This window comes from Schistocerca cancellata, chromosome 1, assembly GCF_023864275.1.
Source record: "Schistocerca cancellata isolate TAMUIC-IGC-003103 chromosome 1, iqSchCanc2.1, whole genome shotgun sequence".
In the NCBI taxonomy this organism is placed as follows: Eukaryota; Metazoa; Arthropoda; class Insecta; order Orthoptera; family Acrididae; genus Schistocerca; species Schistocerca cancellata.
The window spans coordinates 724,609,355-724,629,405 of record NC_064626.1 but is presented as its reverse complement, the minus strand read 5'-3'; the positions used below and the strand labels follow the sequence as shown (position 1 = coordinate 724,629,405).

The window sequence follows — 20,051 nt, the reverse complement described above, 5'->3', positions numbered from 1 at the left end:
AACCATTGACAATGGATTACAAAGTTTGAAAAATAGGTGTCTTCAGGATTGTACTATGATAATATAGAAGAAGTGAAAATATACAGTACCACATGGATGGTTGTAAGATACATAAATTTAGATGCTATAACTGAACATTTTCAGAAGGCTGAATGATGTGACAGCCTAGCAGTACAGAAACGTAGGGACACTTCAAAAGAACTCTATGGGGCTTAATACCATGTTGTTTGCTAGGCCAACAGGTGCACATCCTTGGAATAGATAATAAGAGTTAGGAAGGATGGTGAGTCAGTTAACAAGACATGACACAAGAAGGAACTTCACTGGTGAGTTAAGCAAAACACAATTTGGGAACACTAGATGAGGCTGATGCTATGTATGACAAGGAAGATGGAGAAGAATTTCACAGATCTTTTGAGGTTAACTAAAGAACAAGTGGCAGCAGTAAGAGTCACATTATCTGGGATAAACAGAACAGTAAGCATGATAAAAGGAAACAAGTACGCATTAAAATTTGCGATGGAAATATTAGAAAGGTTTATTAAGGTATATGTTAAAGAGGCAGACATAGGATTTAAATGGGTTGCCATGTTTGTAACTGTATGTGAAAGTACTGAAACTAGCAGATGTGTTCAACAATATAGAATCAGAGTATGAACAAATGATAAATACTATAGTCACTTCACACTGCAGACTCACATCATAAACCCAATACAAATTGTGGAATTCCTCAGTCTAATAAGTGATGAAATGAGAGATGTAAGGTTCCCTGTGTCTCTAGCCCAATCTTTGGGCTACCTCTTATTAAAGTTAATCAGATTATGTGACTCATGTCGCCTCAGTAGCTAATAACATGTTTACCTTATACAGAATGTTCCCTGTGCCACAAGAAATCCCTCAGTCAGAAAGAAAGTATATTTTCCTTCAGACAGAAAAGGAGTACCTACTCACAGACAAACCTAAAAGGCACCAAATTAATGACAGAGCAATTAGATGGTAAGAATCTAAATAATAACAGTGAATTTGTAGGCAAACTTTTGCTCTATTATCTAGTTTTGATCACGAATGTGTGTGTGTGTGTGTGTGTGTGTGTGTGTGGGAGGGGGGGGGGAGGTTGCTTCAGCAAACAAGTATAATGTCAGAGGACTGTGAAAAACAGAATTATAGTATTGTAACAAAGTATCTGGACACCTTCAAATAACGGTTAGTGGTTATACATAGTTGCTAAGGAAGGAGGTCTGATAGTTTTGTGTGGGAAACAAGCACCATGAGATGTAGTACTAAGAGGAGTTGGAAAAACAAGTTTCTACAATAAATGGTACAAGAGCCTTCATACAAACGAACTGAACAATGTGCATCAACACAACTAAAAACGATTTAACACCACAAATATAATTGGAGCTTGGTTGTTGAACAGTTATTAAGGAAAACACAAACATTTATTTGCTAAAATTAGAGTTACCTTCAGATCATGTGGTCACACAGCTAAATCAATTACAAATTGCTGGAAAACATCTAAATGATTTACATCATATGATTAATGAACAGCACGAAAGAATGACACACGAAGTATCTGATATATTATTCTGTCACTACATTTGTGATCGTAACCTTAATTATACTCGTTATATTAACCTGTCGACACTGTAAATGTTGTATAGAACATTTTCGACTTACACGGAATTACTTTGATGACAACAATTGTTGCGGTAAAATATTTTTAAGAACAACTATCATTTGAGGTCTATTAAAAAAATTCTGGAACTTCGTCCACAAATTTTTTACACTTATCTTTTACTTATTGTGCATGGTCTCTTTTGAAATACTTTCCTCCACAATTGATACATGGCTCCCAAAGCCGTTTCCACTTCTGGAAGCAGTCTTTGGATGCCTCTTACTGGGTCACATGAAGCGCCATCTGTGAATTTCCTTTTATTTTGTCTATCGTTGCAAATCTTCATCCTTTCAACGGAGTTTTCAACTTTAAAAATAAAGAAAAGTCCAAAGGGATCAGGTCTGGAGAGTAGGGAGGATGAGGCAGCATGGTGATTTCTCTTTTTGTGCAATAGTCACTAACGAACAGGGATGAATGTGCAGGTATGTTATCGTGATGCAAGACCCACAAATTGTCTCGCCACATATCAGGCCGTTTCTTCTCACAGGCATAGGAACATGTTCCGATAGTACCACTGACTAACAGTTAGCCCCTGTGGCAAGAATACTTAATGAACTAATACTCCAAGTCGAAGGAAACTATCAGCATGGCTTTGATATTTGACCTGACCTGACCTGACAAGCTTTTTTGGGTCTTCGAGAACCTTTCCCAACCCGCTTTGAAGACTGAACCTTGGTCTCAACACCATAACAATAGACCCACACTCATCACCAGTTACGATTCTCATAAGGAACATTTTGTTCTCAGTTGTGATATGCAAAAGCTCCTCACAGATTGCGAGGCAGATGTATTTCTGATCTTGACTCTAGCTGTTGGATGTAGCTGGCAGCAACATGATGCATTCCAAGATGCTGTCAGGATTTTATTACATGATCCAGCTGAAATGTTACAGTCTTCTGCAATCTCTTGGACAGTCAGTCTTCAATTGGCATGCACAATTTTGTTGACGCTCCTGACATTAGCGTTATCGGTAGACGTCAAAGGGCATCCTGAATGAGGGGCATCTAACTTCTGTCTGGCCATTTTTAAACTGTGTGAAACATTCATAACACTAAGTATGGCTTAAACTCTCATCACCAAAGGCTTCCGCACCGTTTGGTGTGTCTCTGTAAAGGTTTTTCGAGTTTCACACAAAATTTAATGCAAGCGCGTTGCTCCTCTAACTCTGCTATCTCAAAACTCGCAAACTGTGCAATACGATGTTCTACTCAATACAGCTCTGAACAATAACCAACAAACATACAACAATGAAACTTCTGGCAGTTACACATTAAACACAGGTATGCACAAGGATGACAACCACATTTCACTCCAACACACCACTGGCGCGAAATTATGAATGTTCCAGAATTTTTTGAACAGATTTTGTAAATCAATGAGCGGAAAATCCAATGGTATGAAGACCTGTTACTAGTACTCCTCGGAAATAGTAACATAAGAAAAAGAATTCCAAATGAGCAAGAAGACAAGGTACATGTCAGAAACAGACAACAAACATAATTGGAAAGTATAAAATGCAGTTATCCTAATCATGAAGTATTTGTTTCAGGAAAGGAGAATTTATATTGTGTTATTGTAAATGAAAATAAAATTAATTGCTTATTCTAAAAGAATAAATGAGGAGTTAGAATATATCTGACTATGTATGCAAGATATTACTGTAAAAGAAACATTGTAAGGATGACTAAAGGTTTTAATTGATGCTACTCTGAGGCGTAATGTCAATTACATTGGCAGGGGATATGTCTTGTATCCACAGAAATGACAGCCAAGCCTTAACAGTTAATAACAGGAAAACTTCAACAGCACATCAAGAGAAAAGTTACAAGGCAGGCAAGGCATGAAGGCAGTATTGAGCACCAGATCACAACAGGCTTACATGGAATGTCAGATGCTTCAAGTCATGTAGAAGAAAATCTTTTTCTGTCAGTGGTGGCATAGAGAATGCCAGCTGCACTTCTGAAATAATGCTGTAAGCCATGAATATCACTTCAGAGTGGGAGTAAGAGAGATATAGAGGAGAGTCTCTGGAAGGGACACATATACATCATTAAGAGCCTATAGAAGGACGAATTTACATCAGATCCCTCCCTCCCTCCCTCCTTCCTTCCCTCCAATCAGCTTCTGAAAAACAATGCATAATCAGAGCCAATGAGATGGCTAAGAACCTTCAATATTATGCCACGTCAGGGACTGGTGGTAGCAATGGGGAAGTTGATTAAAACTTGGATGCTCCAAAGGAAGAGTCACAGCAGTTACAGCAGAATGGAGTAGAGGATAGATAAGACAGGCAGGTCCTAGTGGAAGTGAAGAGATGGCAGTACTGGCAGAAACAGCTGAAGTTTTTGGTGAGTAGGACTGAGCACAGTTATCTGCAGTAGCACAGAACAGTAGATGGAGTTCTAGCTGGGTAGCTGAGGACATCTGCGTGCTGTGTTGTGGGTGCAGATTCTGTTAGTACAGACAGGTTCTTTTAATTGAAGGAACAGTACTAGTTAGTCAATGTCTCTATGTAATGTCTTGGTCTTTAGTGGATACAGCTCATTTAGTGCAAATGTATACTAGGTCGAGAGAATTCTCTGAATAAAGTCACAAGTTGTAAAGCACTCACTGTGTTCACCATTCAGTGCAAATTCCAATCCTTAGCTTTTGTAATAATGGAATTTTATCAACACAGTCAGTTCAAGACTCCCTCTCACTTAACACCAACTGACTATTTCCCTTTCTCCCCGAAACCTGTTGGCCAATCCCAAGCAATACATTCATTTGGCATGTGCATCAATTTTACATAAATAAGTTTTAAAATGATTGTATTCTCAGCAAAAGTTGGGATAAAAACACACACAAACAAACAAACAAACAAACAAACACACACACACACACACACACACACACACACACAAATAAAACACAATGTGAGCCACATACCTGTGCCGCAGTTTTCCCTATGCTCATGCCAAGATCAGTGTTTACAACAAATACCATTTTACAGCCTTCTGGTATATGGTATACTCTAGACAGAAATGGGTCAATCTTATCTTGCTTTGCAAATGCATAATCAGCAGCAAAAACAACTGATGAGTTTCCAGTGTTCCTCAGTGCCTGCATTAACATAGTTAACACATTATTTTAGAAAAAAAAGGTAATATTAAACAATGACAATCAAGATTATCCTCATATACTTATTCATTTATTTTCTATAGAAACAGACAACCCTTTTCAAATTTTCTTAAAATGGTTTACAGACCCATCTCATTGAATATCAGTTTCTGAAAAGATTCAAAATGTGCATTTTCGAAAGAGAAATAAAGAACATTAAAACGAGTTATTCAGCCATTAAACCAACACTAGATTTTCACCCAGGAAAATAAGAAAGAGCTATCAATTAAACTACACACAAACATAAGCAGGCATCATTAGGGCGTGTTGTTAATGCTGATGTTGTTGTCTTCAGTCCGACAACTGGTTTGAAGCAGCTCTTCACACTACTCTATCCTGTTCAAGCCTTATCAACAGAACCTTTCCGTTAATCAAGTTATGCCAGAATTTTTTTTTCTCCCCAATTCTACTCAATACCTACCCATTAGTTATGTGATCTACCAATCTAATCTTCAGCTTTCTTCTATAGCACCACACTTCAAAAGCTTCTATTCTCTTCTTGCCTCAACTGTTTACCATCCGTGTTGCATTCCATATAAGGCTACACTTCACACACATACCTTCAGAAAAGTCTTCCCAGCACTTAAATATACGATGAGGTGACAAAAGTCATGGGATGCATCCTAATATTGTGTCAGACCTCCTTTTGGCCAGTGTAGTGCAGCAACTCGACATGGAATGGGTTTAACACGTCACTGGAAGTGCCTTACAGAAATATTGAGCCATACTGCCTCTACAGTCGTCCGTAACTGCGTTAAGTGTTGCTGGTGCAGGATTTTGTGCACGAACTGATCTCTAATTTATGTCCAATAAATGTTTGATGGGATTCATGTAAGGTGACCTGGATAGCCAAATCATTCATTCGAATTGTCCAGAAAGTTGTTCTAACCAACTGCAAACAACTATGGCCTGGTGACATGGCACATTGCTGTCCATAAAAATTCAATCATCCTTGTTTGTGGATGTGAAGTCTAGGAATGGCTCCAAATGGTCTCCATGAAGCCGAAAATAACCATTTCCAGTCAATGATTGGTTCAGTTGGACCAGAAGACCCAGCCAATACCATGTAAACAAAGCCAACATCATTAGGGAGTAACCAGCAGCTTGCACAGTATCTGGTTGACAGTATGGGTCCACTGCTTCATGGGGTCTGCACCATACTCAAACCCTGCTAGCAGTTCTTACCAACTAAAATCACAATTCATCTACCCAGGCCAAAGTTTTCCAGTCGTCTAGGGTCCAACCGATACGGTCACGAGCCCAGGAGAAGCACTGCAGACTCTCGCTGGTCGTTTCCTGCCATAGCCCATTAACGCCAAATTTTGCTGCACTGTCCCAACAGGTACATTTGTTGTATGTTCACCATTGATTTCTGTGGTTAGTTCAGGCTTGTTTGTTAGCACTGACAATTACCCACAGGCCACTGCTCTCGGTCGCTAAGCAAACGCCGCCAGCCTGCATTGTCCATGGTGAGAGGTTATGCTTGAAATTGTATTCTCGGCACACTCTTGATGCTGCAGCTCTTGGATTCCTGAATTCCCTAACGATTTCCAAAATGGAATGTCCCATGCATTAATCTTCAACTACCGTTCCACATTCAAAGTCTGGTAATTCCCATTGTGCGACCATAATCACTTCGGAAGCCTTTTCACATGAATCATTGAAATACAAATGACAGCTCCACCAATGCACTGTCCTTTTATACCTTGTGTATCTGATACTACTGCCATCTGCATTTGTGCATATTGCTATCCCTAGACTTGTTACTTCTGTGTAAATTCCCCATTAATAAATTTCTCTTCTTCTGAAAAACTTTCTTGCATTGCCAGTTCACTTTTCACATCCTCTCTACTTCAACCACAATCAGTTACTTTGCTGCCCAAATAGCAAACTCATCTACAACTTGTAGTGTCTCTTTTCTTAATGAAATATCCTCAACATCACCTGATTCAACTTGGTAGTGTCTCTTTTCTTAATAAAAATTCCTCAGCATCACCTGATTCAGTTTGACTATGTTCTGTTAACCTTGTTTTGCTTTTGTTAATGTCCTCCTTTCAAGACACTGTCAATTCCTTTTAACTGATCTTCCAAGTCCTTGGCTGTCTCTGTCAGGATTACTATGTCATCAGGAAATCTGAAGGGCTTTATTTCTTCTACCTGAACTTTAATTCCGTCCCCAGATTATTTTTCTTTAGTTCCTTTGCTGCTTGCTCAAGGTATGAATTGAATGACATCAGGGAAATGCTTCAACCCTGTCTCACTCCCTTCTCAACCACTGCTTTCCTTTTATGCCCACGACTCATAACTGCCATTTGGTTTCTGTACAAGTTGTAAATAACCTTTTTCTGCCTGTGTTTTATCCCTGCTACCTTCAGAATTTCAAGGAGAGTATTCCAGTCAACACTGTCAAAAGCTTCATCTGAGTCTAACATTTCCACACAAATGATGTATCATATGGTATTCCCCCTCCCCCCCACCTCCCCCAGACATCAGTTGCTTATCTCTGAGCTCTTGATAAGACCTTAAAAATAAATATAAATCTAGTGACCATGAAAATAGATTGCCTGTTCTCTTAAATTAAGTGCTGCAAAGTAATTCCTCTGTAACAGAAATAAACTTCTAATTATTATTTCAGTGTTAAATATTACAAGAAGAAACAGCTCATCTCCCTTTCATTCCCGTAATCTTTAAAAAGCTTTGACTGTAAGCAGGAAGAACTAGAGCTACTGCATTGCCCTAGCTTCAATAAAATTGGTGATATAAAATTTCTCTTATTCTATTAGTTTGATAAGAGAATTACATAATTAGCAAATTATTCCAATTTAGTTCAAAAAATAGGGACAGAAATACAAAATAGATAATCTTATCTTCTACTTATGTATTAAACATAAGACACAGTTTACTGTGTAAGTTGTTTCACATGATGAAACCCTATCAGCATGTAAAAAACCTGCCCTGAGAGTAGTTGAAAATGGGTAAAGATAGTCAAATTTTTTTGGTACGCAACACAAAAGAGAAATATGCTATTAACATATTTATGTGAGGACAACACATGAAACCTAAATAGTAAAATATGTGTGCTGAAATAGCATTTTATTTATTGTTAAGGTAGGTTTTGGGGGACAAAAAAAAAAATGGTTCAAATGGCTCTGAGCACTATGGGACTTAACATCTGAGGTCATCAGTCCCCTAGAACTTAGAACTACTTAAACCTAACTAACCTAAGGACATCACACACATCCATGCCCGAGGCAGGATTCGAACCTGCGACCGTACCGGTCGCGCGGTTCCAGACTGAAGCGCCTTTAACCGCGTGGCCACACTGGCCGGCTTTTGGGGGACACTTGAATGCAACTGGATGAGGCCTTAATTGAAAAGTTTACACTTCAAGTGCTTTTATACTAACAAGGGCAATATTGATATCCGAGGCAGTGGTGTCTCCCAACATACATAAACAATTATTTGTTTAGTGGAACGTTTTGGCTTCTATTACCGCATACTTTCACCAATGTCAATTTTGCAACTAGTCATGATACATCCAGTATAGTCAAGTTTTGTCACCTCTGGCACCCCAAGCGGCGGATGGGGAGAGGGAGATGGAGGGGAAGGAGGAGATATACATTGAACACTAGTCAAATTAAATATGCAGTAAATCCACAAAATAACTGTGCCTGTACTAATACTGCTTGGAATTGATTCATAATATGATCAATGCATTTCACAAGCTTGGCTCAGTGTAAGTTAAATGACCTATTTAGAATCAATATTGACTTGCTGAGTATTAATGCAGACTTAAGATCACAGCTAAATGTGACATGCCCCAAACTAAGAAAAGGTCAAATGATTTTTATCGTGGGCACACATCAATTAAGCAGTTACTTTAAGCATAGAATACTACAATTAAAAGTACTGGTAAAAATCTTGTTAGCACTGCCAAAGCGACTGCCTTTCCCCGAGTACTGAAGACATATTTCCAGTAAAATGAGGATCTGAACCACTTTACCACTGGGATATATGGAGGCAGAGCTCCTTAATGCATCATATCCACAAAGGTGAAATGGATACAACCGGTCAACTGTCGCTTAAGTTCGGTATGAGACACTCCAGCTTTGTTAGAAGCAGGTTTTGGGCGTTGAAAGTATGTTGATTTTCAGTTAGTGAGGAGGGAGAAGTACGAGGGTAGTATGTATAATTCAGCAACAGGGATCGTTCACCTTTAGCTTTCCTTCCACCAAGGTAATTGCTTTTGTGGGTGCTATAATCCTTCGGCACAAGGTTTCTAAATGTTTGCATTAATGCAATCTATCAGCTTGAAACTGGAGCCTTGTCTGATTCAGATACAAAGCAATGATATCTATTCAGATGTTTCAGATTAATCTTTAGGAGTCAGACCTTAATTTGTAAATTTTAAGTAGCTTTAACGCCAATCATCAGAAATTTTTCCTATGTTTTAATGACATTTGTAAGCCAAATTTATTAATATAACTGCACGGGTGTGGCTCTATGGCTAAGTGTCAGACTAAAAATCACAAGGATTAGGTTACAGTTCTGAGTTGGCCCCAGCATGTCAATACCATCTGCAATAGGACCTTACCTAGTAAAGCACTATGGTGTTCAAACCAATTTTTATGCGGAGATCTTTATCTCTGCATTTAAATATTTACGAAAAATTCTTTAACACCATGTAAATATAGCCAACGAAACTGAATGGAAGTATAAATGCTTTATTGGGTTTTGCACAATACACACACATCATTTTGACATTCTGTGTGCAGAACTACTGTCAAAACGTGTATGGGATGCGTATGTGTACGCACTCTTAGGAAAAGACCATTACTGGAGTTATGTAGTAACTGGATAGTCCCTTGGGTTTGCTCTTTTTGAAATGTTGTTTCAAAACAGGTATCCCATTATAAGGCTCATTTATCAATTTCTAAGACACTGTAAGTCTTCCAGCCATTGGTAGTTGAATATGGACAATCTTTCTCTCCAGTTTTCTTTGCATCAGTGACACTTCACACTTATATAAAAGACCATTCAAAGTGCACTCCTTACTGAGTTAATCAAACAACTAAGGTACACGGGTCGACAGAAGCGTCCGACCCCACGCGTCGGCTTTGACCCGTGACGTAAGGATGTTGTCGTGTGTGAAGTCATGATGGCGTGGAGTTTGATTTGTGAGTGTGGCGTATTTGTAAATGTTGTGCTCTCTGGTGGTATGTTCAGGGTTTTCGTTTGTGTGGTGTAATGGGCTCAGTTTGCTTTTGCTCATTATCCAGAATTGTTCGAGTGTCGGCTGTGTTTGTAGTGGCATTCGTTTCAGTGAATTAACGATTTTGTGTGAAGGTTAATTTAGTGTTGTTCACTGTACATCGTGTGGTAATTTTAGTAAAGTTAATTGGTTGTTGTTTTTGTTCAGGAATGGATATGACGGATAAAAACAACAGTGTGCAGGTCAAGGGAAGTGTTAGATCTCAATGTGTGGCTGTGTATGATGATATTGGTATCGGGAGATGTTTTTGAGCTATATAGGACAAGGGAAGTGTTTTATCCTAATTTATAGGACCGGGAGCTGCTGTTGAGTTATATAGGTCAAGGGAAGGGTCTGATTCCAAATGATATTGTGTTTAGTGGTATTTGGGGAGTTCTGTGATGTGTTTTTTTTATCATTTTGTGTGGTTTTGTATGGGGTGGGTATCTAAATCTGTTTATATTTAGTTTGCCTCCACCCAAAAACACCCCATTTCCCGCACTTGTCCCGTTAGTGTCATTAGGCTTTTTGTGGAAAGTGCGTGTGTTTGTTTTTCGATGTATTTTAGTCCTCATACTGTGTACATATCGACTTTATATGCGCCATATTGGAATCATGGTTTATGGTCGTTTCCCCCATATATGTGATGTCATGGGTCAAAGCAGACTGGTGGGATCGGACGCTTCCGTAATTCCAGGTATACAGTAAGGAGAAAACATCACATCCAAGCAGATAACATACAGGCAAGCCAATATAAACAGAGAATAAGTTTGTGATGATAATGGTTCCCCAGTGTTCCTCTTCCTATAGTTCAATAGCCTTGATTTGTAAAACTCACAACCTGCCCCAAGTAACACAGCAGCAACATGCTACATATAAGTATATATTAATCAGTTCTAGGGATTGTTAGAACAGAAACACAGGAACTGGTGCTGACAGGACACACCACCAGTGCACACATTATTAAATTACAGCTGGTTAGTGAGGAATTAGAGCAATTAATATTGCCTCCCTCTTAAGAAACACATTTTGCCACAATCATCACACAAAATATCAGTTTCACTGTTACTTACTGATGGCATCACTACGATATGGGTTGCACAAAAATGCTGTCATCTACACTATGTGTTGCCATATGGCTTTCAGAATTAATTTGTAAATAATTGACTTCTGAAATTAAACTATGAATCTAACGGTACCATAAGGAGAACTTAGTACCGACTCTAAGGACTTTTTGTATAGGATAGATTTAACTCAAAGTTGACCACTTTTCAATGTAAAATATCATAAGTCAATGGATTTCTTGTTCAGTTACCCAAGACAGAAAAAAAATTGTAATATGTTCTTAGACGAGTGTGTGGGTGAAGTCTTTTCATTTTATTTATTGTTCATTATACACTGTCCAGCAGATTTTTTTTTTTTGTCATTTATGTCTTGAACCCAGTGTAATAACAAAACCATTGCACAGGAGGTGTCAAAGACCGGAAAATCATAGAAAATGATGTACCAGTCTTATACAGCCCTTCTTACAATTAGCAGCTAGGACTGAACTTATTTACAATGAGTCACTTCACTTACTACAGTATCATGGGCTACTCACATATATTATTATCAGTAAATTTAACTTGTAAGTGTTACAAATTATGCATTGAATAAGGTTGACCTTGTAAAAACCAGTAAAAATAGCTGTCAGATCATTATCAATCACCTCACGATTTATTTTCCCTCCAAAACAACTTGGTGTTTGGGATTGCTTAACCTGCGATGTTACCATACCGTGAGACATAAAATTTCCCTTATACACTGCAAAGAGAAGAGCTTTATTATTGTTTAACAAAAGTGAGGTAATGAATAGAGCACTATAAAAGACTGGAACTTCTATCTTTTTTCCAAACAGAATGTCCGCACTATGTTACGTTCCACAGCCCTATCTTCGGTGCCTAATGGCCAACACCTGTAAATTTCATTCTATTCGCAAGCATACTCAATTATTAGCTGTGGAATTATTTCTGGTAAAACATAAACATCACTCACAGATTATGTCTTGGGCTGTTCCCACTGCTGTCTACAAGGCAGTAAAAGGAGCAGTAGTACAATTATGAACAGATATTTCAATCTTGGAAAAGGGCTACAAGAACAATAATCAAAAATTGTAGTCAAGCTCGGTTTAAAGATCTGTTCAAAGCCTTTTTATATGTGATTTCAACTAAAACATACCAGCAGACCTACATCAACCAACTAATTACACATATAAAAAGCCTTGGAATCTACTGCATCAACAGCTCTGCCCATAAACACCTAAATCTAGACTGAATGGTGTGTACCAAGAAAGAAGAAGCAGAAAACCAAATGTGCCATTCTTTACCAAGGAGTAAAACTGCACTATAAATTACCAAAGGGCAATAAAAAATTTCTAAATACACTTATTTACAAGCAGTTAAAATATCTGATGAGTAACATTTTTTGTGCAGTGAAGAATTACTGAGACAACAGTGAGTATAGGTCTGTGGAAAAAATTATAACACAAGTAAATAACAATAAAACACACTTATTATTTCACAAAACATCCACAGTAGGGGCCTACCTATAATTTTTCCTGTGTTGCAAAATTTTACATCAAAGTTCTCAAAAGTTTCCAGGAAACTAATGGCAATTTGTTGTAAACAAAATCGAAGCTTACAATCAGCATGGTCTGCATGCCACCTAACATAATGGTCTTATAATAAAAAGGTTTGAAGCTATAATCCTCATGCAGCCGTCCTGAGTGGTGCTGCACTTAGTTTCCCTAAACTGAATTAAGCAAATTCTGGATGGCTTTTCTATAAGCTTATGGATGATAACAAGTCTCCTTCAAGGTAAAGTAGAACTGTATGTAAATGTCTGTATAAAATGAAATACGTTGTTGCCATACCCTGGTAAAAGTGATCCTCTAATGAATAAGACAACAACCACCACAACTTATTCTCCTACAACCACTAAAAGTTTCTATTACTTTAAATCTGGTATAAGAAAAGGGTCGAGGTTTAGCGTAACCCAAGCACAAAAAATATTTTACTCGTATTCTTACAATATGTAAACAAAAATACAAAATGTAAGCTAGCACCATACTGATTGAAAACAAGACTCAATGAGTACATGAAAATGATTAAAACGCAAAATGTGGGAAAACAGTACACAGTGGAACAATATTTTAAGTCACGAAACTGGCTCCACATAATCTTTCGTTTCGACACTTTAGAACTCAGGTCATGTCCATGATTATGGCCAACAATGCCGTTTTTCTAACACTACGCACATGAATTCTATGAATAGTAGATACAAATTTGACAAAAATGAAAATATAAAACAAATTTGACAACTGCAATGAAAATATTACTGAAAATACTGAACGGTGCATAGTACGGCATATACATATAATTAAATAATTCTGAATACTTTTACCGTTGATAAATATGTAGAGCTAAATATCAATTCGTCGTTCATTAAATTCGACAGTAATAAATTGTCATAAAAAGAGGCGTAGCTAAATGCGCGGCCTGGGAATGCCAACAATGGTTCTTTTTTTTTTCAGCACAGCATTAAAATAAATCGAGAATAATGCTAACTGAAAGTGTCACTAAGAGAAGTGAAACTTTATAGAAAAAACATTCAACAAAAATATACTGCTGCACATACTTCTTCCGCATCTTCCTTCGATATTCCCATTTCCAACAGTTGTTGCAAGCTCTCTTCATTTGGTTTCCACTCACCATCCATTGATACCAGGTGTTACACGACACAAAAACGCGTACAAATTTCACTTACTGCAGATTATTCAATATTACGCTATTCTTCAAATTACCAGGAAGTTAGAAACCACAAACAACAGATTCAAAACTCTGCCAATTTCCCCACTGCTAGTTTTTTCAAAGACATTATTGTCAATAAAACACTCAGAGATACTTTCGTACACGCGATTAGTAAAAACAAAACTACAGTCGTTTTTAAACTTAGTTTTTATTTCACATTATTATGAGTTTGAGAACGAATTTCCGTTTCAGCCATTAACAAACTGCAAACAAAATCCCTTCTCAGACTTCGCACAGACCGCTTGGCTAGCGCATGAAAACGAACGTCCCTTTGAGTGTTCACGTTACTTGAGAATCTGTACACTGTACTCTTAACTGTATTGATGTAATAGTTCCACAGCGATTAAAGCGTGCATACTGAAAAAAAACGTAGTTTAAGTAAAGGCCTGTTCAAATGCAACGATCTATGTATGCAAATATCTCTACACGAAACATCTGCACGACAGATCGTCGCAAGTGGACTGGAGATTCGCACAGATACCAGACGTGCGCAGAACCTGGAAATGGAGGTTTGAATAAAACTGCTCAACTCTGTGGCCACCAACCACATCTGTACACACAAATCGTAGCTTATAAACAGTAGATAGCCTCAAACCAGCCCGCGCGAAACGTGTTTGAGTCAGCTTGTTGGTTCAGTCGAGTGTGTCTCTACTGTATGTGCAGAGTGAATTTTAAAATGGCAGAAGCACGCCAGTAGTCTAGAGAGTTCATTGCAGAGTTTATTGAAAGGTATAGGAGGCACACAAGTTTGTGGAAAATTAAGAGCAATGAAGATAAGAAGGCAACTGCTCATAACTCTTTAATACAGAAATTACGAGCAGTTGACCATTCTGCAAACAGAGAAATGGCAAAAAAGTTACGAATTGTTTACCGCAAATAGCTAAGCAAAGTAACGAAATCTATTCTATCAGACGCTGGGAATGAACGAATATGTAAGCCAAGTTTGTGGTATTTTAAGCCACTCTGCTTTATAAGTGTTTCCAGTGAAGCTGAATCGCATGAAATACAGTTTAAGGTTTATGTTATGGATAACAATAAATATTACACGTCTTTCACAATGTCATTTAATTATCTAAGCGATAAAAAAAAGAGAAGTTACAACTGACGGACATGACTGAAGATATTAACAAAAAGCTGTACCCAGTTCCAAGACGCTGCAGGTGGAAACCATTTCGTAAAACTGAGGTGACAGTAGCAAGTGGATAACTTAACCAAAATTTGCAGTTCTGCTTGCTTTGAACTTATAAATCTCTCACATTACGTTGCCGACAAAGGGATTGTTAGCATACGTTTAATCAGTACTGCCTTATGACATAATCTTACATGACAGTGAAGCTTTTAGTGTTAGGCCCTATTTATTCCAGAGGAGGTGTAGGCGGAATATTATGTTCAGCTGATAATGATAGACCCTGCAGCAGTGCCTTCAGGGTCATAGGGATTCATACACTTGTTTTTATTTCTAACATAATACGTTTTTCATTACAAAAGTGAATGGGAGGTGAAGTGTAGAATCCGCTATCACAAAATTAGAAGTAAAACTTTCCAGATTAATTATGAATCCCTGTCTGGAGTTCAGAATAGAGTTTTATACGCTGGCACAAAAGTCTATACCTGTTTGTTGCTAGAGTTCAAAAAACTGAATTGAAAATCGAGACTCAGAAAAAAAACTAAATTATAGCTCAGTAGCCACATCTGTAATTTCTAAGAATATACTAAGATTCGAACACGTCTGACTACCGAAACATTACCTGTAACTTCGCAGAATTGATGTAATACAGAATAGAGGTATTTTATTTGCCTTCGTGGAATCCTTCTTCAGGACAGCATAATTAGCATCAATTGTATCATATATGATTTCACTTACGCTTATTTCGAAATTGCAGTAGAGAATTCTACTTCTTCTAGCTTCTTCAGGAATTTTAACGTGAGCATCACCGGCTCATGCAGAGAAACTGATCTCCTCTTGCGTATTATACAAGAGGTTTTAGGCGTCAAAATATAACTATATGTTTACAAATCCTTCTGCAAATAATTACACCAATTGACAGGTTCACGATACAACTCGAGAAGTAAATTTATGTGCGAAAACTGCCTTTGCTTAACCTGCCAATGCCTAGTCCATTTTGATCGCTCTTTCTGTTTCTTGCAGTTTCTCGCATTTTTCTTGCTACATAATTTGTGAACACAGACCATGATAGAAATTCCTAAATAAATGAAATAAACTTAGATGTTACGAGAGGCTTGTCGCATGCCACTGAAATTTATTTTCTATACCGACAGATGATGTGAGAACGAAGACTGGAGCTTGTACCTTTGAACATAGTACATTTGCAGTGACTTTTTGCAAGTATAGACATTTGCTTAGACAGATCGTTATGTATGGATGGGGCTCAATGAATAATTTCAAAGCGATAACGTGCATTTGTTTTTCAAAATGGTTGGCACAATATGGGATTGTTCTGAATTAAAGCCAAACTTTTTTCATCCTTCAAAGTAGGCTACTCACTGCTCAAAAATTTATTTGTATTGCAGTTGTTCCTTAAAAGTTAGTGATGTAATCGAGGAAAATAGTGGATCGTTGTTAACATTACTGTATAGTATCGTGATAAATTGCTGATATTCACAAACTTTTGACATTCTGAATACTTCTGAATGAAACACGCAATCGAACGACTCATGGAACAGCCAGTATATCACTAATGAGAATTGATGGTCCCACATACTGTTGATTCTATTGGTGCAATACCACAAAGAAGTCAATCAACAAATTTTGATTACTTAATCAATTTAGAACATAAAAAGCTAAATGCATAGTTCATTATGGAAAGCATTGCAGGTGAAATAATTCCAGTAACATAAGAGAGGATCTGTCAACCGGTTCATAAATTGGTTGTTATATTCTTGTTATGTGACATGTAGCCTAATAGATCTTTGATGGGAGTGTCTGGTGGCAGCAAACCCCGTGGCTACACTGACATTTCTAATGTCATGTGACCAAACCCACCCAGCTTCAGAGAACTCGTGGCTGCATGTGTTCTACCATTTTGAAAGTAGCCGCTAAGACGTGTACTAACCTTGCTTCCTCCCATATCGTTTGTTTATTCTCATTTCACTTGCTTTCTTTGTTATTTTTTGTTTGTTGTTTTATATTTGCGGCAGGAATTTACTTATTTTATATACTTTATGCTACTAGAGAGATGAATACAGCAAGCAGGTTGAAGACGATGTTGGTCTCTGTATTTTAATGGAGATGAAGAGGCTTGCATGGAATAGAGTAGTATGGGGAACTGCATCAAACCAGTCACGAGCTGAAGATAACGACAACAACAACAACATTGTTATTGTGATGATTGTCACTATTTAAGTAGTCTGCTATTCCATTACATTAGTTTTAAAAAATGAAAGCGTCCATAATGTAAATAAACGTTAAAGGTAGAATACTTAAACTCTTAAACATGTGCTTGCAGGACTTTCTAGGTTTACATCCTTTATGATTTTAATCGTCCTTTTCGTATTCTGAAAACTTGCTTAGTTGCTGCCAAATTATCCCATAATATGTCCGCCTGTTTAGCTAGGCGGTAACGTGCTTGCAGTGGGCCCAGGTTCGATTCCCAGCTGGGTTGGAGATTTTCTCTGCTCGTGGACTGGGCGTTGTGTTGTCATCATCCTCATCACCAGAGCGCAAGTCGCCCAATGTGGTGTCGACTGAAATAAGATTTGCACTTGGCGCCCGAAACTCTCCAGCTGTGGCCTCCCGGCCGATAATGCCATACCCTCATTTCACTTCAAACCATAATATGACTCCATATTTGAGGTGGAAAAGTAAATAATCTTAATTGTTTTTTCGTAGGGCGTCCATATTTCAAATAACACTGAAGCAGATGCTGTTTACATTTTGTATCACAATGGATGGAGTTAATAAGTATGCTCAGTCAGACCACTAGTCATATAACTGTATCTCAGATTGACAGGGTACGCACGTATACAAAAGATATACAGCAAGCTCTTAAAAGTACTTTCATCCTTCACTAAATAAGGATCACTGTAAGTGAAAAACAGTTGCTTACGTGCTACACTTTTTTCTGTTAAAATTTTCTTTTTTGTATTAGTCTCTGTGTAAAGCATACCACACAGTAATAGTATTCCTGAGGCAAAAGAAAACGATCACGACTATTGAAGGAATACCAAATATGTGACTGAGTCATATAGGCCACCCTTCTCAGTGATTTATATCAGCTGTATTACAATTGTTCACTAAAAGAATGCCTTATTCTAAACGCAAACAAAAGTTGCGTGAGTATTATCACAAAGACTTGATATAAGCACACATTACCCTAAATATGATAGTAATTTAGATTTCGCTTTTAGACAGAATGAATCTTAATAGTTTTAACTTTGTCAGCATGAATATGTCAGTATACTACCCTTACCAGTGATACAGACACCTAGAAAAATATGGGAGTTTTGTGTCACACGCCAAACAGACAGAGAAGTGATTAAGAAAGTTGAAGGTTTTTTATTTGGTTTAGAAAAAGTTGTACAACATTAAAGAAATTTATGGGCATAGAATAGTAGTTACATTTTAAATACCTGTGTAAAGGTACTTAAAGTAATCTGCATAGTGCCATTAGTGTATGGTATGGTCCTTTTGTATTAATTCTGCTAGGAAAAAATGGTTCAAATGACTCTGAGCACTATGGGACTTAACTTCTGAGGTCATCAGTCCCCTAGAACTTAGAACTACTTAAACCTAACTAACCTAAGGACATCACACACATCCATGCCCAGGGTAGGATTCGAACCTGCAACCATAGGGGTCGCTCAGCTCCAGACTGTAGCACGTAGAGCCGCATGGCCACTCCGGCCGGCCTGAAGGAAAGCTTCAATACAGTAACACATTTCTCGGTATTTAATGAACAGTGATGATTAATTTGACGACATATGTTACAACAAATGTTGACTACTGTTTGTGTCTACGTCTACAAAGGAGTACAATTTGTTACAAAAAAAGCAAGCACACTCTTTCTGTCACATGAAAGTTCTTAACCACAACTGAAATGTAATTAGAACACCATATTCTTCCCTTTATTAACAGTCATTTGAGTATACTCGCTAACTTGTTTATGGAGAAATGAGCAATCAAAATGAGGAAAAGTACAAGAATTTTATAGCTTCGAATATAAATCTTATTCACTTGAACTCAGAATTTCACTTCAGCTGTTCATCTGACGTTGCAGCCAGGCGCGTTCAGCAGCTAGTCATATGAGGCCAAATTCCGGTCTGAAACGGCAGTGCAGCCAATTGTTTTACTGACATGAGACACTCCACAGCTTTGATTATTCCCTCACTATTGGTTCTGTGGAAAGAATAGTACATTTAATCTCATCGTCGCTATATTTCGATAAGATGGTTCTCAAAAATGTTAATTGAGTACCCTGTCACTCCTTCAAAGGCTTAGCCGAAGGGGGGAAGGGTCAAGGGGGTCTGGAACTCTCATATCATCTAAATGAAATTACACATGATCTAATTGCTATAAAGTGAAACTGAAAGATAGTTTGATTTTTAGTCATAAGACGAAAAATGGATATGTGCTATCAAGTCAACCATGCCATAGATAGAGTAAAGCTACCGATATGCCAATAACACTATCAGCTATCGCCCATCTGTATTTAAGCCAAGAGCAAGTGCTGTGCATTGTTGTTGACCTTACTTGAGCTGAGATGTTGTTGTGGTAAGCAGGCCAGTTTTTCCTTGCAGTTGAATTTAGTGTAAGTGCTGTCGTTTATTGTTTGGTAGCATGCGCTGTTGTGATAGTTTTTAATTATGGATAAATTTGTAACAAGAAATAAGAGGAAAACCTATTTTGATTCGTCTACTAGCGTTATGGCATGTTAGAAATATGTATCCACTACTAAACAGCCTAATTACCTATCTAAGCATTTTAATTTTAGTACTGGAGTCATTATTTGGAGACTGGTAGAATTTTAGGGTTGCAATATTTCAGTATTTCACAAGGCAGCTGAATCTACATCGACATCTACACTTATATTCCGCAAGCCACCCAACGGTGTGTGGCGGAGGGCACTTTATGTGCCAGTCATTACCACCCTTTCCTGCT

The 20,051-nt window shown here is 37.8% G+C and overlaps 1 protein-coding gene across 1 annotated transcript in view; it reads right to left on the bottom strand.

Moving 5' to 3' along the window:
* LOC126162184 (probable peptidyl-tRNA hydrolase 2) overlaps positions 1–14,136 on the bottom strand; it is a 70,133-nt gene extending 55,997 nt beyond the window's left edge. The window contains exons 1-2 of the mRNA XM_049918513.1: positions 13,761–14,136; positions 4,604–4,777 (exon numbers count right to left, since the gene is read on the bottom strand). Coding sequence (XP_049774470.1) covers positions 4,604–4,777; positions 13,761–13,841 — 255 coding nt within the window. The 5' untranslated portion in view covers positions 13,842–14,136. The remainder of the gene's footprint in view (positions 1–4,603; positions 4,778–13,760) is intronic.
* Between the last annotated feature and the right edge of the window lie 5,915 nt (positions 14,137–20,051).